The sequence below is a fragment of the Orbicella franksi genome, chromosome 1, assembly GCF_964199315.1.
Source record: "Orbicella franksi chromosome 1, jaOrbFran1.1, whole genome shotgun sequence".
NCBI classification, from domain to species: Eukaryota; Metazoa; Cnidaria; class Anthozoa; order Scleractinia; family Merulinidae; genus Orbicella; species Orbicella franksi.
In genome coordinates, this window is record NC_138145.1 from 9,468,553 (window position 1) to 9,490,433 (window position 21,881).

Here is a 21,881-nt window from a genome sequence, read left to right on the forward strand (position 1 = left end):
TTTCCTTAAAATCTCCACTCGTCACATCTTTTTAAACATCACACTGCTGCTATACATACATTGACTCTCAAAAGGTGCTGCTGTTGGCTTTTTTGCCTGGTCTTCTCCATCTTTTGGTCCATCATTAAGATTACCTATTAAGTAAACGAAATGTTATCGAATAATTAACACGAGACATAATCTTCATCTGTACCTAAATCTTATATAGCTTCTCAATCACATTTTATATCTAATGCAAGAGACAGAAAAAACAAACGCTCCTCAAGTTTCACCCCTCTATACTCAAATCGCAACTAACGGCCGCATCCCCACATCGGTCAGGATTTCTCGTTCAACACCTACGTCGATATATCGTTACTTTTTAAGGTAAATGAAATCCTTATACAAAGACCATCTCTTCACAGGGACGTTCAACTGGCCAATTTGCCAGAATTCATTTGGGATTATCATAATCTGTTGTTCAAGAGGTAAAAAATTCTCTATATTGTTGGTAATAAATGGAAAAAAAAGATGGTACATTTTGAGAAAATTGATAATAAATCGCACAATATTTTTTGGAGCATACACGTTGTAATGTTGAAATGTAAAATCCTAAAACAGTAAGGTTAAAGCATTACCATTTGGATCCAATATGAAAGATTGTGACTTTCGATGCTCCTTTCCTTCAGGCTGAAATAAAACAAGTTACATAAAATTTTGTAATGAAACTCGCTAAAAAAAAAAGAAACGTGTAAATATATGATTGCAACAAATATTTTCCCCAATAAAAATCAAAGATAGTACGTGTAGAAGTTGGGGGAGGGGTGGTTGGATGTGACGTTTCACGCATATGCAGGGTGTTGTTTCCCTTTAACCCAAAAAAATCCGAAACGTTCAAAACGGTGGCAGATGCTACAAAAAGTGTGTTTGGAACGTTTCTGGAAAATTCGAAAATTGTTGAATTTCTGAAAAGGGACCAATTCAACCGATAATATTAATTCTTGTTTTCTTGGCGATAAATAGACTCTTCAAAACACCACGAGTTGGATCGGATGAAAGCTTTTTTTGATAAGTTCTTCTAAGCACGGCGTGAGTTTGGGTGCGTGCAACGACTGTCTGTGTTACGTTAAACGTTCAGTAATAATAGAGAAAATTCATCGTTCTAGTTTCTGATTGGCCAAGCTTTGAATTAGTTCGATTTTTAATCCTTTGAGTACATTTACATAAGTTCGTTTGAGTACCTATGACTTAATCTTTGTTTAAACCTACCACAACAAATATTTTCCTTTTCACAGCATCTCCAGCAATATTCATATATACATGATCAAGTTTTGCTTGAAGAATAGACGAGACTTCAACTTCTACTTCCCCAATTCTCTTGGGAACGATGGGTACCGCTACAGACCGGGCATCGTTGCCTGGCACTTTGATCAGCCCAATAAGACCAAGCTTGCGGTCGACAGCAATAGAGCAAAAGTCCTTGTCGCCCTTCAGGTAGAGTTTCACCTGATGGAGAGATGAAAGGTAATAAAATGATTCGTTTAATTTGCTTTGTTTACAAGATCGTGGGAAGCCCGGAAGAAAGTCCACGGCACCGAGAGTAAAGTCATTTTTGGCGTAATATCTTTATATCGACATATTGATTTCCATGCTTTTATTAGGTGTTTTGGTTAATGATGTTTAAGGTGCCATTTTCAGCTTTAGCTTTTCTTCCCTCAAAAAGTATTATTTATTTTCCAATATTCAAAAATGGCAATCGCCGATGAAGTGAAATTTTGTACACTTTTTTGCAAATACTATAACTAAGTAAAGTTTCTGTTTGCTTAGCAAAAATGTGATAGCGTATATAGCAATAAAATAACCAAAACAAATAAAAAAAGGTGTGGCTGATGGTAATTAGTGAGATAAGGACATTTTTGGATGTAAAGATGGATAGAAGAAGAGATGAGTTAATGAATGTCTGAATGATACAATCAGAATAGACATGAATGTAAGGATGAATAAATGGATGCATATAGAAGCGTCACGCGTAAATGCGTGCGCGACAATGCCGGAAGGCATTTTTGGCGGGGGGCGGGGGGTTACTGTAGTTTGATCAAAGATCAAGGGAAGAAAGGAGAAACCATAGGTAGAAATATTCATTATACATCTTTCCTTTTATCAAGGTGAGACACCGCGAATTTCGATCAACCTTTGGTAAACCAACACTATTAAATATTCCTTTCTATTACGGCATTGCCGCGTGCACTTTTGTAGCACAAGCTTTCACGAAACAGCTGTAAACGAAAAGAAGAAAGCGCTAACTAGTTCCAGTAATATTTCTGTGTTATACGTTATAAATGACGATTCAATAGAAAAGACTTATTATTTTTAAACTCACCCGCATTTCGTCATCGTGATAGTTGAAGACTGTCACCAGCAGAGAAAACTGTTCTCCCCTTTTGACTGAATATGGAATCTTCAGCGAAATGAAGTAGTCGCGCTTTCCCACAATCCTGAGCGGTGTGGCTAGACCCAGTCCTGTTTTGTTGTTGATGGCCACGGCCTGCATGACCCATGTGGTTATGGTGTCGGGTATTGTAACGTCCATCTGGACAAGCCCGCCCGGTCTGGAGAAAATTGATAGAAGTTGGAATTTTTGAATCCCTAGCTCTTCGACTCATATGAACTACATTGCACTTTGTCTTTCAATTTTCCCTAATATTTTCCTAATGTTGGTGTGCGCTACAGAAATGTAATATTAACACAGTGGAACCCCGTTAATCCGATCACCAGTGGGCCACAAAAATCAGGGCTCATTGAAACCTTTCTTTTTACTGAACTATTGTTCTTCTTGTATTTATAGAATATCCGTACTGTTTTGTTTTTTTACTTGATAATGACGTCCGAGAACGTGGAAACGTCGTGTATTTTTTAACCTTTAAAATTTTTCTTAAATGTTTTTAAGAAACGTTTTTTCGCAATTTTTTATAGCTATAAGTATTAGAGGAGTTCTCTAATAAGAAAATGACTGATTGAGCTTTTGTTCTGGCCAGAATAAAGTGGTCGTAATAACGAAGTGACTGTATCAACGGGATGGCCGTAATACGGGGTTCCATTTATTATTATTATTATTATTATTATTATTATTATTATTATTATTATTATTATTATTATCATTATTGCGTTCGACGAAGTGGAACGCAAACCTAATTTTGACATGTGGCTTTCCAGAGTTGGTTTCTCTGTGCACGGTTATAGGCCGAAAAAACCACATTCCTGTAGAATAATTCCTGCACCAAAATGGCCACCAGGCTTGATTTTAGCAGGGGCATGTCACGGCCAGTAAACTGGTACCGTTTTTAGACTTGTGATAAGACGTGCGGGGAACATGTGAGTTTGTGAGCAGGCCATGTGAGCTCGTCTTTCCTATTGATCTTTCTTTTATTTCTTTCCATTCAGTCGCCGTACGCTTCGCTATTATGTGCTCTCAGCGTTAGATTTTGGTGAATTTTTAACGCTTCGACAGCAGCATTTATCGAAATCTGAGGGAGTTGTCCTTGTTTATTAACACGACCTGGCTTCGGGATGATAACCGTGGAACAGCTACATTTTGATTGCATTTGTTGATTAGTTCCAGTCGCGACAGATAGCTCAGTCTTTATCCGGTCGAAATTTTATTGTTTGGAATCGGTGGAAAAGTACTCTAAAGGCAAGATCTATAAGACTACTTTATTCATCAGGGGAAATACTCGAATTAGTCGCACGGAGTTTGTTTACGATAAACGACCACGCGAAACGAGCACGCGATTGCAAATGCTAGCTTAGAATAATGTACGTGATTTAAATATCCTATGAAACTTGAGAGTCTATAGAAACTGACGGCGTCACGCAACGTATCAACAAATCGTGACCTCTTCACTAGCATGGACTTTGACACTGTACATGTATCTGACTGTAAAACCTCGGTTGCTGCTGAAAAAATTTTATTTTAGCAATAGACAAAGGTTGAAAGTCAGCTAGTGAAATCATTTATTTACGGTATATATATATCAAAGTGAGAGCGTCGAACGCACTCTCATAATCTCTGATTACTACTAGTTATTATTATTATTATTATTATTATTATTATTATTATTATTATTATTACACAAACTACTATTATACCGTAAAATGCAGATAACACACCCGAAAAAAGGTCCCTCAAATGTAAGACGCTTTTTTTTACGAGTTCTCTCTCTACCTACCAGAATGGCCAATCCACTCTATGACATGCGCCTGCAGGGAATCATGGTAGATGTATTACACATTTGCTTTGATGAATACAACTACCATGATTCCCTGCAGGCGCGTTTCAGGAAGAATGGACCTTTTCGGCGATACAGCGGCCATTTTTGAATTCTATTGTTTCAAATAGCTATTATGGGATGCTCAGGGGTAAATTAGTATGTACTTGCCCCTAAGCATCCCATAATAGCTATTTGAAACAATAGAATTCAAAATGGCCGCTGTGTCGCCGAAATGGTTCATTGGTCATTAGAATCTGTAAAACTGCGAATATTGCAAGGACGGTCCAAGACGATGAATGTAATTTAATGCACTACTCATCTTACCCCACAACTTTTTCGTCGTAGATCCATGTTTCCGGGAAAAACGATCTAACTTGAGTTTGATCAAGAATTTCTTCATCACTCGGGCCAAAATCTCCGAAATCCACACTTCTTCCCAGCAGGGCTGCGTCTAAAATTGTAAAGAAATATAAATACACACAGAAAATCACGTGAATATATGAAAAGATCATATACCCGTATTTGAAGGCGTGATTGATCAGATCGCAGTTATACACATAACTTACGCAGTATGTAGTTATATATACACATAACTTAGGCAGTGTGTATTTAATTAAATTTAATTTCACAACTGCTAACGTTGTGTCTACAACTGCGATGATCAATCATGTCTTCATACAAAGAAATCGTTTAATACGCCGCCCCAAATCCGGAGATAATACGAATGTAAGAGACGAAAACGCTTAGCTGGTTTTGATGTATATCTAATTTATCCAAACAACCATATGGAAAGTAACGAGAGTTAGAAATAAAAAAGATTATCTACCAGAGTATTCCATACAAAAACGGGCGATTTCAGGGCCCAAATGGCGATATCCCCCAAAAATATCCACTACAAAATCTTATTCCTGTAGCATCGCTGTAGTGATATAACTCAAACCAACCTTGTAAGTTTGTCATTTGAATGTCTTAATCCCAATACTTATTTGGTTTTTCGACTGAATTTAAGGGCAATTTTGTACATCAGAAAAAAGAACTTAAGATATGGCAACATGTCCTTCAAGTCAATCGGACACTTTCTTACCTTTAGCGCCAAATTTTCTCTTGCAGCATTTCCAGATGGCCAGTTTGCATTCTTTCAACTCCATGTTGTAAACACGGTCAACGCAGGACCTGGTGGTATTCTCTTCACCCATTTCACAGCATGTCTTGTAAACTGGTGAATCGAAATCATCAACATAATAATTTAACCTGCGCACCAATAAAACAACTGTCTCTTTGTCAAACTCGGAAAGCCTAAGAAAATCAGCGCTTCAAGGGCATTCGAGCCCATAACCGTAGCGACGAGCCACGTGCACGAACGCGCACCAAGCATGCATGCCAATTTTGAGCCCTGTTTATACTCGTAAGGAAATTAACTCTTCTAATAAATGCATGTGAATCGCGAGTTAAACAATTATCAAAAATAGAATTTCACGGTTATACAGCAACTTGCGATTTGATAAGATAAGTAGCAAAAACGATCGATTTCCATTGTCACCAGTGTCGCATTGTAACTAAAGGGTTTCTATTTTTACCTGAATCATCTTCTGTACCTCTCTTCTTACGAGCGCTATTTTCATCACAGCCATAGTCTTAAAACAAAATAATAAAATTTCACAAGGTCAAGCAATGTTTTCTTCAGTATGGCTACCCTGTGTTCTAACCATTATGGTTATCTAGGGGAGTCTGTACTTTTTTTTAATTATTTTGATACGTACATGTAATGATGCAATTTGTTACATGTATTGCACTCATGTAGATCGTGAGAAATTTTGTTTCTGTGCACAGTCATACAATTTGTTTCCGGAGCTTCTTCTCTCTATCAAAATTGGTCCAATTAATTAGAATGACGATTCACAGGGGCGTTTTGACGACATCTGTCAAATTGCCTTGAAGTTACCAGGACTCAGTTACGTGCATGCACATGTGTCCCATCCTTGTTCTCCTACAATCTATCTACTCGACTCCCTTGAATGAGATATCCGCGTCTAGTATCGGTTAGAAATATTCTATGACATTCCCTATACCTTGTTTTCTGCAAACTCACCTTCTCTTCCATCACTGACAAAGTTGTTAGTCATCAGAATAACACCAGCGTTCTTAAAAAAGAAAAACTCGAGCACTTAGCATAGCTCTTGAGTTCCTAAATAATGTTAACATAAAAAATCCGAATTCCCGCCTCTTTTTCAAAAAAGTACCGACTTATTTTTAATGCAGCATGCACTTAAACTCACTTAAACAAGTGGGATCCCTCTTTAGGTTATTAACTCTTAAAATACTGTGCTCCTTGAAATTTTCCACCATTACCCTATTTTGTACTTAATAAATCCCGGAAGTTGACGGTCAGCTATCGCGCGCTCTTGTTGATTCTCCTGAACTCTCACAGAAATGGAAGCTGCGTGGAGGCTGAAAAGGAGGCAGCCTGGCCGAATGGTTATAATTGGAGCGCCGGACTTGAAATCCGGAGGCCGCGGGTTCAAGTCCCGCTCTGACCACTTAGCTGGAGTTATTTCTCGGTAGACCCTAGATCAACTCAGAGGTCATGCTTGTAGATATCCAACTGGTCTGCCTCACTCCAGTTGAGACTTTTAAGCATATTATGTTTGGTTGATGTATTTGTTTCTTTCAGTTTAAGTGGCACGCTTGTGAACTAGCTAGGTGTAGCTAAGCGCATTGACCACTATAAACAATAACATTTGAAGATGAGGTTTAGGAAGAATTCTTGTTCAACTGGTCTTGTTCTCCTTCAAGGACTTTGGTCTTCTGCATATTTTACTTACCTTAAAGATATCTTTGTTGTCTTTTCCTCCACCTACACCGCAACCAAGGTCGAGTTCCTCAGCACTTTTAAAAATCTGAAGGAAACACGAATGGGACAGATCAGTTACCTGAACACGCGCTGAGGGACTGTTAATTTATGAGCGCTCGAACATTTTACGTTTTAACTTAGCATAAAATTTTCAGATAGCGTGATAGAAATTTTTGAAAAAAGTTGCGGTGATTTTTCCGGTGGATAGCTATTAAACTCCTTTGAGGAACTGGAGACTAGGGGTTTTAAGGTGACAATACTCACGTACCCGCTCTTTGGTTAGTCTGTTCTTATTTCTCAACAGGTAAACACTTTGGTCCACACTAAGCAGTCCCAGACGCGTTCCTTGAGGAGCCTTAATCTGAAAGACGTAGTGTTCTCCAGGGATTTTTTCTTGTTCGTTAAGCTGAACTAACGTTCCGTCCGCTTGTTGTGAGATTGCATCAGGAAACTCAACCTGTGGTGAAAAAGATTGCCGGTGAACAATGTGAGTTTTATTCTTGTTACTGTTCCCGTTATCTAATTTTCAAATGTGCGTTGTTTGCCGTTACCTCAGTTGGAAGCTTGTCCTCAATTTTGAGCAAAACGCTGTCAGCAACAACTCGTTCATTCGTGTCAATGTAATAGGCAATCAAACGCGCCGATGGAGACATTTCTGGAGTTACACGGATTGACCAGCTTTTAAACATACCATCAAAGTCATCAGTCGTATCATGAGAGAGAATACGTCCACGCGAAACGACCTGAAAGACACGACAATATTGTCTATATTGAATATTGTCCTATCTGTGTAGGAGAGAGATTTTTTTCTCTGGGGTGAAAGGGGTGCAACTGAAAAACGGGTTACTTGGCTTCCTGTTTAGTTACAGAATGTACTACAGGAAACCAAGACGATTGAGCGCACGTTTCTTACAAGGTGCTAAATAGCTAGGGGTCCTCAAACCTGCATAGGTCTGGGTGGAGGAACTGGAATCTCGATAGCAACAGGCCATTTCCGAATTACCTTTAGCCTCTTTCTTAAAGCGAGTCTTGGTGCCCATCCTTTCATATGAAAATGACATTTCATTCTTAATAAGTAGTTTCTTAGAAATCGATTTTGAAATAAAAACTAGCGCTAAAAAGTCACGACGTTTCGACCTCTCCGAGGTCATTTTCAGGTGAGTAAAATTTCTAAATTAGCATAAATATGTTAAAAAACAAGTTATAATACATAAAACTGTGGCGAACGCTAAAATGTTATAAAATATGTGAAAAAGTGTTAAAAATGTACAATGGAAAAATAAAATAATCTTAGCAAGAATTGCTCTAAACAAATAATTTGGCGCGAACTGAATCGCACTGTTTGTTTAGCGTTGGTTTCGATTCTTTGACAAAAAAACATTTCAAAAATAAGGCAGTTAAATTTGTTCTGACACTTTCTTAAGATTCGAAAACTCTGAAAGTTTCATTCACATGCAAATTAAACTCATTTTCATATGAATGATTGTGCACCAGTCCCCGATTTGATAGAGAGGCTTAGGGCAACTCGGAAATGGACTTTTAAATTTTCGCCGTTTTATCAGCTATTACTTAAACTTTCATACTATTTCTCAGCTATCAGTAAAATTTTGCAGATCTCAATTCTAAGTTTTCAGTTGAAAAAGATATCGTTTCTCGACAGTCAACATTATGACCAATTCTCAGGGTCGATCATTTATCTGCAAATAGGTGGCGGGTGAAATTTTGGCCAATTGCACCCTATCCATTTCATCTATTTTGGTGGGTAATAAACATGAAAGGGATACTCGATGAGAAAGTTTGAAAAAAAAAAGGCAATAACGCTTACCGCAAATGAAAGTTTGGCCGACACATCATTGAGGCTTCGATAACTTTCACACTGAATTTTGCGACCAACCTGTGAAGAAAAGCTCCGACGTTACGTAATTTACAGTAGATGTCTTATACCAATGATTATGAGACAAGTCCGTGCTATTAATTACAAGCAGGCCACACTCTTAGGCGGAGCAGGATGTGTTAGACTATAAAGTTTCACCAATAGACTAAGGCCTGGTTCACACCAGCGACATAACGACATAACGACATGATGTAAACATCGGCATAAAGACAAGGAAAAGGTTTAGTTTTGTCCTTATGTCGTTTTTGTATGTCGTTATGTTTATGTTTAGAATGTTCACACTGCAAATATATCGACGTAACTTCCTTATTTATGTCGTTATGTTTATGTCGTTATTTCGTTTTGTGGCTAGTGTGAACGAGGCCTTTGATACGGCAATCACTTTAATGATATTGAAGCTTGATTCTAGGAGGGAAGGGGTAAAATAGTCTATACAACAAACTATAATTATACACTAAAAGCCTGAAAAGAACGATAACCAGCTAATTGACATTTTAACACGACTCTTAGAAAGACTATGTAAATATGACATCATTTCGCGTTGAAATAAAGATTGATTTACTCACCTTTCCTGGTGAAAGTTGGCGAACCATAATCAATGGGGCATTTCCCGAATCGAATTTCCTCACCAGGTAAACGGCTTCAGCATTTTGTGATTCTTCCAGTTTTTTATTGTCAGTTTTTACCTGTTATTAAAAGCAAACAGCGAGAAACAATGACATTTTGGCAGGGCAGGGTAGGGTGGGGTTAGGAACTGAGGGGAGGTAGGTGGGGTGCATGTTATTCGTTTTAAGAACACCCCAAAAGTGAAAACAACATCAACAATTGGGTTAAAAAATTTAATCTAGGTTGAGACAAATTAATCTAGTTTAAAATCATTCCGACCTAAAGACCAAATTGACCTGCAACATACACATGTTAAGAAGTAATTTTGGAAACATTTTGTTAATATAGTGAAAAAAAAGCATATATCACACGAGAATATCTAAGAGCTCATGGAAAACAAAATCAACAGCAACAACAACAACAACAAAAAAGAATTAGACAATGAAAATTTCTTATAGAAGATGAAAAGAACCTGTATTGTTAGGTACAATGATATTCATTCATACCGTTATTTTGATGGGGTCACACTTTGTACAAGCATCTACAACAAACTCAGCTTCTCCGTTTTTATCTGTCAGGTCCAACACATTGGGATCTCTGTCCTCTCTTCTCACATCTATAAAATTACCTCCTACTTTGCCTTGGGCAGAAATCACAATCGGAACATTCCTCGCTGGTTTTTTGTTGGGGTGGGTGACCTTGACCTAGGAGGCGATTGAAGTTATATGGACGTTAGCAAACATTATCCAAGAATACAATCCGACAAAAGTCCTTTTCAATCAACCGCCCCACCCCCCTCCCCTGCTGGGAGATCCCTGGTGCAAATCGTCTACTCTGCCTCAAGTGGATTTGTGCTTGGTTGTCCCGAGTTCATTCCGCACCGCGCTAAGTAAACAGTCAACTGGTCAGACCGGCCCACCCCACCATCGGGGATTCCTGTTTCGTTTCTAATTGATGTATCTGTTGTTCTTTTTTAACTTAGTGTCCACAGAGTGAGGGGGTTATTTAGAACGACTTTAACGCTGTAGTGCTAAAAACTCTGACCGTTTAAATTATTAGAAGTTTTGTAATTATTTATCTAGTTACGCTGTACTAATATTTACGCGTCAATTAATAAATCAATGTATTCAATGTTTTATTTCTTAAATTCAGGCATTAATCTCGAATTGAAAAAAAGAAAATAAAAACACGATACAACCCGTCCATACCTTCACTACAAAACGCAGGCCTGGTTTAAAGTACTTTGGTGTGTCTTTGAACTGTATGAGATACGGACTTGATGTAAACTGGCACGATGTATCCACAACAGTTGCGGAGTTGCCAGTCGCCCGTTCTATAACTTCCGCCCGGACCTGAAGTCTGCTCTTTTCTGGAAACCATAAGTCTCCTGGAAGGTCCCGGATGACCTGAACTTTCACTGGTATGGTGGTGACTCCACTTGAGTTAAGCTAAATAAAAGAAAACAACGACGGGCAATGTGGTGGTGACATTTCCACGGTCAGGAATTGACGGGACAAAAGTCAATACGCTTATTAAGACAAACGTTTTCAAACTGATAGTCAAACGTCTGCTGGCGCAGACGTTTGTCTATCAGTTTGAAAAATAAATCCAGCTGCAAGTATTAGGAGAGTGTTTAAGTCCAAACGGCAATACAAAACATTATCCGTCGGGGTTCACATGAGTCGAATTACGCAGAATCTAGCCTGCGAGCAGGCTCACGTTTGAGTCACACGCGGGAGCGGCGGAGAGCGTAGCGATCCGGCCGGGACGCTTATATCTAGGGTGGTGAAACGAGCGGGTCCGAGCAAAAATTGTGATGCAGTAGACTGGGGTCTACTAAGACGAGCAGATTCCGCTTACTTGCACTCGAACTTAGATTTCTATAGAAATTCCACGAGACTCCCTTCTATATGAATTAGCAACTTCTCTTGGTGCATTTTTTGTTCTGAGGCAAAGGGAAAAAATGAGTTTTTCAGGGTTGAAAACAGGACTTCAAATTTCGCGCTGTGAATGAGTAAGATCTGCTCGCGCTAGTTGTACGCGTAAGTTCGTGGCTTAAGAATAGAGTTTATGGAAGAAAACTCTCTACTCTGGTATCGAGTTATTTCTCAGAACAATGTTCAATCATAACCAAAATCTGTTTCGATAGTTTCTTATTGTTTCTGCCAGTTTGGCGAGTTTGCAGAAGCTTTTAAAATGAAAATAAATCTGACGCGTTCAAGGAGCTAATTTGCATAGTGCAGCGCGTGCACTTTCAAGTCCGAGTCGCTGTTTTCAATTGTCAATGTAAAATCTTGACAAAGATCAATTTCGTCATCTTTTGTGCTGAGATGATGCAACAATTATCGCCAACGCTAAGGTTACTAACATCATGTGTGTTTCTTCAACATAGCGAAATTTTATACTGCGACAATGAAATAGACAAGGAGTTTTGAGAACTCAAACAACAAAATCGAAATTGAATCGTTATTCCACAGGTCACCCAAGCGTAATATAACAGTTTGTATGGAGAACTGTGGCTAAAATATAGGAGTTTGTTTGGAGATCAGGAGTTAACATTAAATTCGTTCTATGCATGGGTAATTTACCGAATAAAGACTCTTGAACATTCAATTGTGTCATTTTTTCTCATCCTGGAGAGTTTAAACGAGTTTTGAGCGAATTGTGAAAAAATTTGTCCTACGGTGTTATGATAAGACGTGTCTCTTATTATGACACAGTGGGACAAAATTTTCAAAATTCGCTCAAAACTCGTTTAAACTCTCCAGGATGAGAAAAAATGACACCATTGAATGTTCAAGAGTCTTTATTCGGTAAATTACCCATACATTGAACAAATTTAATGTCAACTCCTGATCTCCATACAAACTCTTATATTTGTGAGTACAAATAAATGGTTGTTGTTGTTGTTGTTAGCCACAGTTATCCATACAAACTCTTATATTACGCTTGGGTGACCTGTGGTTATTCGAGGTTGATTGATGAAAGCGCTACTGTAACTGTGCTGATTGTTTCTGTTTTCTTCCCATATTTTCAGCTAAGCTTTTAATGTTTTCTCAAACATACATCAGTCTTAAACATATTTAAAGCTAGAGATATTGTTTGAGTTCGATGTACGTTTTTACACGAAAGAGCGTAATTGAAGTTCAATTTGTCATGCCAGTTAGCTACAAAACACGGATCGGCGGGCGATCCAGCGTTTTCATCGACAACCAGCGATTAATTGGATTTTTACACAAACAAATTAAAACAGAGCAGTATTTACAGACGAAAGTTCTTATGCCTTGATGAGGCATCACGTGTTGCTTGCAATTGAGACGAAACTCAAACAAGCAAAATTTTATTACTTTTCGGTCGCGGTAGACTCTATGGCGAAATCCTTGCAAGCGTGTGGCAAGGGGAAAGGAACTTTGAAGTTCTGAAACGCCGCTATATCCAAATATATCCAGCTAGTTTTTTACTATGTTATGGAAAAGCTATCGATCTTCAACATATGTAAAATTTAGAGTAGAGTAATGTGGAGTACTCGTAAAAGAAGAAGCGGATCACGACTTGGTTGTGATAAGCGGGACATGTCTGCATTCGACACTGTCTTACTTCACTCAAATTTGGGCAGCCTACGACGAAAATAGTTAAGTGATCTTCCAACAGACAAAATAGTATTGAGCTGTGGGCCAAAAGCACAAAAAAGCCTTTTGAAAATACGCCACTGGTGGCTCAAAAATAAATAAAGAAAACTTGATTTCAGGTTCGTTGAGAGAAAATTTTTGGCAACCGTTAATCTCACCGGAAGCGTGGAAGGAGCGCTCGTGCCAGTCCTTTTCCGCATCACACATTGGACTAAGAGCGGACTGCCCGTTTCACCGCCCGACCTTTTTCCGCCCTGGATCCGGCATTTCGCGCTCGTGTACTAATCTGTTCCCGGTTGTGCAAAGGCCGATATGCAAATAATTTTACCACCCAATGGAAAGGCGTCGAAAAAAACCAACAGTGTTGACCACGGGATATGGGCGGTGTTATCCACTTCTTTGCGGGGAAATAACTGAGGAAATAACTTACCATAGGGCGATGTCTTGAGAAAAGAATGATCTGGCCGTCAACTGCCGCAATACTCATAGAGACAGCTACGTCGCCAATAACAGGTTTTCCATATGTGTACCTTGAAAATAATTGGACAAAATGTCACACCAACAGGTTACACGTATTAAAATTGTCACACTTATTAATAATTCACAAAGTTTGAATATCTGATCTTAATAAGCGTGATTTTTACGGTTTGTTTCTATGTTTTCTGTTTAGTTTTAGTTTCGATTGAGAAGATACCATATCAGACACTCAAGGCCGTAGTTTATCAGTTTCCAAACACCTCAAATTAAAGTTCGTCAAAAATACTCCGCAGCGCATAGTGTTTTCAACTGTCTTCTCGGTGTTTGGAAATGTGGTCAAACATGGTCTTTTGTCTTTGATATATGACTTCATTTCTGAAAATAACTGGCTTACCGTGACAACATTCACGGTGGTTTAATCCCGGAGGGATTACCATATGAAAAAGTCAGAGACGCTTGTCGGAAAATTTGAATTAAACCCCTAAAGGACAGACCAATCTGGATGTGGTTCAAACTTTATTCCACCGCTAAAAGATACCACTTAAAACGAAAAAGGCTCGATAACCAGCCGCTGTTCAGCAAAGGAGCCCTCGCTATTAGACCGGACTCGAGAGACCGGCGGAAATCGAGGCCAAAAAAAGGAAATAAGAGAGTTTCCTTTATTAATAACTTTTCTGTACTTTGACAGCTAAAAAAAAGTGGCGCTTCGTCGACAACACCCTAAGTGAGACCAGAATCCTTGATTTATACCCCTAAGCGAGACGACGAGCACCCCCGACCTTTTCACATGGGAGACCCCCCCGGGGTTTAATAGCTCAAAAAAGAACTCGGATATCATCAATCATACCTGGTCGTTACGTCGATCTTGATTTCATTATCTGTTCTCAGTATGTAGGGGGGCACCGAGAGCTTTACCGAGAACTTGGGAAGAACTGAAAGTTCATGACAATGAAAGTCAGAATTATACAAAACGCGAAGAGAACTACGACTTAATCAATAGGAAAACAAATCTTACCATATTCCTTCACCTCGAACTGCACAGATGTATTGTGGATATTCTGTAAAAATTATTGAAAGAGGGAATTGTGTTAATTTTTCCTTACCAAGATGTAATACTGTTACATACGGGAGACATAGTTCAAGATATATGGGACCTTTCATTTGGTCGAAGCTGCATAACTCTATACAATTGGCTGACTCCTTAAATGCTTTTAAAAATCAAATCAGGGCCCTCGACCTGTCAGACGTTGTATCGCAATATAAATGTAAGGATTGCTATTTATGTAGCAATTAGTTTTTGTCGATTTGCAAACTGCATTTATGTAGGTTTTCTTTTTTTTTTTATTGTACATATACTAGATTGTAAACTTATTTTATTTATTTATTTATTTATGGAGTAATGTAGATAGGTGTCCCCAATTAGTTTTTATTTGTAAAAACTAGAAACAATGACACGGTAATAAAGTTATTATTATTTTTTTTTTTTATTATTATTATTATTATGGAAATACGATCTCTCAGGATAAACTAGAAAAGGAAGAAGTAATAGGTACTGCTTCTAAATTCCTAATTTCCCGAATTTCTTATATTTTGTACCATTCAGTTTGAAAATGCTTCATTTGCCAAATGGAGAAAGTAAGGTGTCTGGCTACTTAGAAACCAAATGTGGAGCAATTCCCAGCAATTTCCACCACAATACAGATTTAACTTCAGACGGGTGCACCAGTAATGGTATGGGGAACAAAACATGCACGTATTTGAACACTAAGTTGTCGCCCGTACGCCCTCTTCTCATACAATGAGATGGACTAGGGAGAGAAGAGCAGGGGGTGTCGCCATCAATTCATAATCATCATTTCATCTGTTCTTAAACATTAAGCAGATTCAAAATGCAAACTAGATCAGCCTCGTCCAATGAAACTATATATATCCTAATTTTGAACCGTGTCTCATTTCTGGAAATGTTTATGTCATTCAGCCCCATGATAAAAAGAATAAAACACGGGAAATGAAATACCTGGTGACCGTAAACGGCCGTTATAGTCCAGTTGCCATGGAGAATAAAATCGCCCAAGTCAAGCCTCTTCGATATGATTCCTTGGTGAACAAATAACAGTATAATAAGTCGGAACACGTATTTTCAAAAGTTTATGATGGTATTTTACAATAAATGTTCCTGAAATTTACGAATTGAGACTGTAAATAGAAAACAAATTCTTAGAGAAATTCCGTGTTGCGGCTAATTCTAAATTGGTCAAGGTTTAAAACCTGTGCTAGTGTCCTGGTCTTTCCATTGTTGCACTCGGATCCCCTGAGGATTCTGGAGTAAAAGAAGGAAAAAGAATTTGTCAAAATACATTACCGGGGCCGTAAACTCAGTTGGTCAGCCGAAAATGTCAACAATAAAGTTAAATTAGAATAAGCTAAAGTGAAAGAAAAAAAAGGAGGAAGAATTTGCCAAAATGGTCCTACTGCTGAGAGTTGCCAGGGCAGTAAACTCAGCTGGTATGCCAATAATTTTACTTTACCAATAAAATAAAGCTAGTACATTAAAACAAGTAAAAGTTGATAGTTGATGTCCTTACTTTGCTATGCCTTCGGTTGCTCTTAATTACATGGTTAAGTCCAATGTAGTCCAAGATTGTGCCCTGTCATGTTATTCTTCTAGTTTGTTCAAACTTTATGGTTTGAAATACCTTTAGGTGGCTTAGCTGTGTTTTTACAGTTCATTATTACTAAAAATACCTCTTGAAAGCGCAAACAAAACAAAACAAAAACTTACCATAACTATCACAGTAATCTGCATAGAGAAACAAAAGAGATAAACAAAGTAAGATAGCTGGTATTAAAAGTGCTTTTCGGCGATTTTATCTTCTCCAAACGCAAAATGCAAGAGGACACTTTTACTCTGCGCTGATCTACGAACCACGCTATTACGGCGGGAAACTGGCAGTACGCAATCGGGTGAATTCTTGCCGGGGAAGGACTTCCCTATAAAAAAGACGGGGGTACTCATCAGAATTTTTTAAGAGACCCCTGAGAGGTACCAAGATTCTGTTTTGCGGGCGGGACTTGAAATTTTTTCCACCCCTAAGAGGTACTAATTCTAGAGCAACCAGAAACAACACATTAAGTGACATTGACTTTTTTCGGCTCAGTACTCTAAAAGGTACCGTGAAAGCTCCCGCTGTGAGCCTTTTAAGGCTGAACACCCTGAGAGGTACCAAAACCGCTGAACCCCTAAAAGGTACGACGAGTAACCCCGCCCTGTTTATATGCGAGTACCCCCCGGGAAATTTTTAGGCACACAGTGAATTGTAGTGAGGTTAATCTTGCGGATTATCACTTATCTCACTTTTTCATGCATTATTGACATAAACTGGAAATCGCACAGTAGTCCACCAGTAATCAAAAACGAATACTGCGTACCTGTATTTTCTTAGTTGGTATGCTATAATTGAAAACAATTAAACTTTCGATAGATGTAACGTCTAAAATGACATAAAAGGCGCTAAATAATGAGCGAATACCCTCACGCTTTTCTTAAGTTAAAGTGCATTTCTTTAAATATTTCAAGGCATGCGCAACGAACAGTTACGAAGAACGAACGACATTTACCACGACTTCGTGTTTGACTGAACAATATTACGAGAACGACATCAATAACGAGAACAGACTGAACAGTAGCGACACAGCCGTGAAAACAACAGCAATTATGACAACAGCAGCAAAAACCTTAATAACATCACAAGATGCATGTCTAGGTGTGATAACACGACTTAAAACAAGCGCGAGAAAACAGTTTTGTTTGGTTATAAAAATGAGACTTCTCTCAGTGCAAGTTTTGGCATTTTCATGCTAACTGAAGTTATTAAAGTGAAGTAGAAACACCGCATAGCGGATGTATCAGCACATTAAAGGACTGAAACGAACGGACAAAAAGACTGTGATGAACCTAATGACTAAAGCAGAATAGAAGAATTCCTCTCCTTACCTTTCTTCTTGATGGCTTCATGTCAAACTCAACGGGAATTACTCGGAATTTCACTAAAGGAAAAAGGTAATTTCGGGTAAGTGGACGTTAGAACTTCAATGATGTAAATGATAAATACAACAATTGCCACTTCACTGTTAAAAAAAATTAGGGTTTGCACTCCTTTATATTTGCTTCAGTGCTTTTCTTTTCTTGCTTTCCTACGTATGAAGCCCGGCCTAAACTTGACAAGATTCCACTTTTCACAACCATTGAAAGGGTTTAAAGCAGCTTCGTAAACAGTTTTTGTTGGGACAATTTAACTTCCTTTCAATGGATATACTTGGTACTGTAATTTGTCAGTTTGGCACAACAAGTTAGCTACAAGTTGCTTGAGGCAAGGGAAAGTCTTAAAGGGCCTTAGTTAGGCGTCGAGTTCTTACCGCTCTGCCTGGGAGTGTAGACTGGTTTGTCTGTCTGTATGAACACCATTCCGTCTCTGTAGCTCAAAAGAATCTTCGCTTCTTTTTGAAACTGGAAATGACCGTCATCTGACTTGGCCACTAAATAAACGTACTGCTTATCCACAGAGTTCGTATCTGGTAAGTTCTCAGGCTCCACCTGGAGATAACATGGCAAGCACCGACATCAAAAACTCTTCAAGGTCCTACAGTTACGCCATCAAAATGTCAGTTCAATATCATTTGTTGATCTGTCTAACTTTTCTGTATCTTGACGTATCTTGACGTTGGAAAAGAAATACAAGGCTGATCAAAATGCTCTAAAATGTGTCTATTCAATTAATTAAACGCCAATATGAAAATTGCAGGCAAGACACCCAAGGTCGCTGCAAAAAGTGCACGGTTTTCTACTCGTTTCGATGACATACAATAGTCTTTTCATTAATTTATAAATGAAATTGACCCTTACCTTCACGGTCAGAAAAATATTGCTTCCTAGAAGGGCAAAAAAGAACATGAGATTAGAAGTACTTGTAAGCAGGCTGTAAGATGGTTCACCGCTCTCCCCCTATTGGTTTTCAGGAGGGAGGAAAACCGGAGTACCCGGAGAAAAACCCTCGGAGCAAGGCGAAAACCAACAACAAACTCAACCCACATATGACACCGGACCACAATGGTGGGGGGCGAGCGTTCTCACCACTGGGCCAACCCTGCTCCCCAATAAACAAGATTGTATATAAACGAGATCGCTGTAAGGCGTGGCTCTAGTAAACGAAATTTTTGCTATGCTTTTGGGCACGCTTGCAATTGTACGAGCGCCAACTGTGATTCAGCGAGTGTCCTACAAATACGATTGTTTGCGCATCCGATGCGCTGAGCATTTGTGCTGTTTCTTGTTCCTGTTGGCGTTTTAAGAAAGAAAATTCACCTTTGTCTACAACTCCTTGTACTTGGGAGAATGTTTTTCGTCTGTGTGGGAAGTCCTGTAGATACAACTTCACTGTCACAGGTTGAGCATTATCGAAAAGGGAAATCGACACTTTTTCGTCGACTCCAATGTGAAATACATTAGGAGCCATGATGGAAAATCTGCAATAAGAAGAAAGAAAAAAAGTCAATCAATCATGTATCTTAATCGAATTGCTCCCTACGGCCTTTGTAGCAGAGTATTAATAGTGAAGGGCGAGGGGCCGAAAGAGAAGGGAATTCCATCCCCTGTTTTCCACTTGTTCTCCCTCAGCCCCTCCCAGCCTACCCTACTTGAATGCTGCATGGTCTGTTGACCCTGAGACGTTTTTAGACTGTCCAAAACACGCATAAATTAGTACATGGTTTGAATTGTGTGGGCATGCATTAATTTATTAGTGCAAGGATCTCCAAAGGTACGCATCAACCGGTTACATCATACCAAAAATGATCATAAATTTGTGCAAAACCGAGCATAGCAACTGCCCGTGCGAAAATTACAAAATGTAATGTGTAATGTCGCCCAACGGAATTCGAAACCTGAACTAAGCTGTGCTTTTTCCTCTAGGGCACGTGGGACAAAATGTACAAGGAAAAAAATCAAACTCGGGAAGTATTTTTCATTTTTAAATTCCTCTTCTAATTACATCTGGAGATATTGGCAGAGTTTTAGCGGAAGATAACAACCCACCCACAACGCGAAATTGTAACTTCCGGTTTCACAACAGCCTCCACGGCAAGGCATCTGGCGTTTGGGCGTACAAAATTGAAACCTAACTCGATAAATGAATATTTCATATAACCTTTTTTTACTGCTAGTGTTTTTTAAAACTGATGGTGACTGTAAGAGGAAAAGAGGTCAACCCCAAATTACCCTTGAATCCCATAAATTTATTTTAAATTTCCAGTTTCAGAGGAGCTTCATGATCAACTTCGGGAGTGAAGCCGGGCTATCCACGTAGGCAGATCACAACTTTGTTCGCGGCAACTTCGCTTGCACGCATGTTTTCCTCACCCAATTAGTGATTAAAACAAATAAGGCCATGGTGCTGCTAGGTTGGACAATTTTGAATCGCATATGGAGAAAGTTTAACACGAAGGAAGAGCTGACTGAAACCGTATTTCTTCCTTTTCCTCTTTGCGTGTTCGTTTGTCTGCTTACACAACAACATACGCAATGAGTCACTCATAAATAAGGAGATAGAGGGCTATTATTCCTCATACACGCGGCATAGATGGTTTTACTGAACTGTCAGCTTAGATCTTGGAAGCCGTCCGATTTCGCATGGCCCTTGAGTGACTACATAAATTCTTCTTCATTTGTTCAACTTAGCGGCTTTTGAATCGCAGAAATTAAATGACTGCTGAATATAGTATTTTGTGCTTTGTGGTCTTTCTTTCACTCACTTAAGAAAATCAACGCTTTTCCATTTGGATTGCAATCGTTTGTTATGCGTCTTTGACTAACGATTGAGACTATCGTCATTATCACACAACATTTTGAGCTTTGCGTTACCTTGACGTAACCTAAGACATTGCGAAATATCGCTGATAGATTTTTTGAAACAACTCTAAAGTAACTTACCGTTTGGCGGATATACATCCTATCGCAAGAAGGAACAAGCTTACTCGAAACACTGTACCAAATAGCTCCGCCATGCTTGCAGCAAAGCTTGGGGACACTGAAGTCTCTTCCCTTAGTGCTGTGCTTAAAAGGCTTGTTCAGATGTGCTGAGACGCGTCTCCCAAAAACTCGTTGAGGTGCTGACAGCTAAGTGCCAACTTTCTTTATCGTATTTCATTTCCTTTCTATCATGAGATTTCGAAAATGTGTTCAAGGTCATGACAGTAATCTCATTAAAATATGGAGAGATGGGAATAGGAGATGGGGGGAGAACTGTGAGGAGACAATTCCCCGTTGTTTGTGAACGTCATGTGGAAATTAGTGGGAGGTTAAACTGAAAGAATTTCTAACCCGGCGTTTCTGACACCCGTAGGCTATATTGCTTATTCTCTCTTAACCTACGACGCAAACCAAATTACAGCCTGTAACAAATCTTCAGTGGTCTCATGGGGCGGGCTTGTTCCAAGACTAATTTCAGGATTGTTCTCACTACAGTTTGCGCGGCCGTTTTCGCCACAGATGTGTGTAAAAAAAACACACACCATAGATCGTAAGGTTAAATTCTTTAAATTGCTGCCATTCGTTTCTCCCCTCGGAATGATCCTTGGCTTTGGAAGGTCCTTTTCCCATGGCTAGTTTTCCCGGAAATCAAATCAAGTATTGATGATGGATGAAATTACAGATTATAGATAGTGCTGAATCTCGTGGTGTAAATACTTTGTTTTTCTCTGTACTGTTCATAACTATCACTTGTCTCCGGGGGGGGGGGGGTACTCGCAGAAAAATTTGGTGAGGGTGTGCAGCCTGCTTCCCAAAACCCTTAAACTATTTATGACCAAAATCTCCGTTTTTCGCTAGCCTATTTATGACCTGACCAAAAATTCGATACCCTGTTTATGACAGTTGCAGCTGACACAGTTGCCCTAAACATAAGTTTTGAAGGGCTTTTGCTTATGATTTTATCGATAATGATGAAAAGTAGCTTCTTCTAAACAGCATACCCAATTCAAGACTAGAGTACAAAAACCGTACCCTACCGTACCTATTTATGACCAAAACGGCTGAAAAACATACCCTTTGGGGCCCCACATACCTACATAGCCCATATAAGGGAGTAACCACCCCCCCCCCGGGCTTTTCTCGATTGGCGAAC

The 21,881-nt window shown here is 39.0% G+C and overlaps 1 protein-coding gene across 1 annotated transcript in view; it reads right to left on the bottom strand.

Moving 5' to 3' along the window:
- The window catches only part of LOC145488623 (complement C3-like), a 41,379-nt gene extending 20,555 nt beyond the window's left edge, over nucleotides 1–20,824 (bottom strand). Inside the window, exons 1-26 of the mRNA XM_081467519.1 lie at nucleotides 20,690–20,824; nucleotides 19,067–19,227; nucleotides 18,608–18,633; nucleotides 18,121–18,298; nucleotides 17,699–17,751; nucleotides 16,487–16,504; nucleotides 15,973–16,024; nucleotides 15,722–15,801; nucleotides 14,720–14,762; nucleotides 14,552–14,636; nucleotides 13,658–13,757; nucleotides 10,807–11,046; nucleotides 10,105–10,302; nucleotides 9,559–9,678; nucleotides 8,924–8,992; nucleotides 7,650–7,841; nucleotides 7,367–7,555; nucleotides 7,070–7,144; nucleotides 6,337–6,388; nucleotides 5,825–5,881; nucleotides 5,332–5,463; nucleotides 4,572–4,698; nucleotides 2,360–2,588; nucleotides 1,249–1,485; nucleotides 618–669; nucleotides 60–134 (exon numbers count right to left, since the gene is read on the bottom strand). Coding sequence (XP_081323645.1) covers nucleotides 60–134; nucleotides 618–669; nucleotides 1,249–1,485; nucleotides 2,360–2,588; nucleotides 4,572–4,698; nucleotides 5,332–5,463; nucleotides 5,825–5,881; nucleotides 6,337–6,388; nucleotides 7,070–7,144; nucleotides 7,367–7,555; nucleotides 7,650–7,841; nucleotides 8,924–8,992; nucleotides 9,559–9,678; nucleotides 10,105–10,302; nucleotides 10,807–11,046; nucleotides 13,658–13,757; nucleotides 14,552–14,636; nucleotides 14,720–14,762; nucleotides 15,722–15,801; nucleotides 15,973–16,024; nucleotides 16,487–16,504; nucleotides 17,699–17,751; nucleotides 18,121–18,298; nucleotides 18,608–18,633; nucleotides 19,067–19,227; nucleotides 20,690–20,763 — 2,914 coding nt within the window. The 5' untranslated portion in view covers nucleotides 20,764–20,824. The remainder of the gene's footprint in view (nucleotides 1–59; nucleotides 135–617; nucleotides 670–1,248; nucleotides 1,486–2,359; nucleotides 2,589–4,571; nucleotides 4,699–5,331; nucleotides 5,464–5,824; nucleotides 5,882–6,336; nucleotides 6,389–7,069; nucleotides 7,145–7,366; nucleotides 7,556–7,649; nucleotides 7,842–8,923; nucleotides 8,993–9,558; nucleotides 9,679–10,104; nucleotides 10,303–10,806; nucleotides 11,047–13,657; nucleotides 13,758–14,551; nucleotides 14,637–14,719; nucleotides 14,763–15,721; nucleotides 15,802–15,972; nucleotides 16,025–16,486; nucleotides 16,505–17,698; nucleotides 17,752–18,120; nucleotides 18,299–18,607; nucleotides 18,634–19,066; nucleotides 19,228–20,689) is intronic.
- Between the last annotated feature and the right edge of the window lie 1,057 nt (nucleotides 20,825–21,881).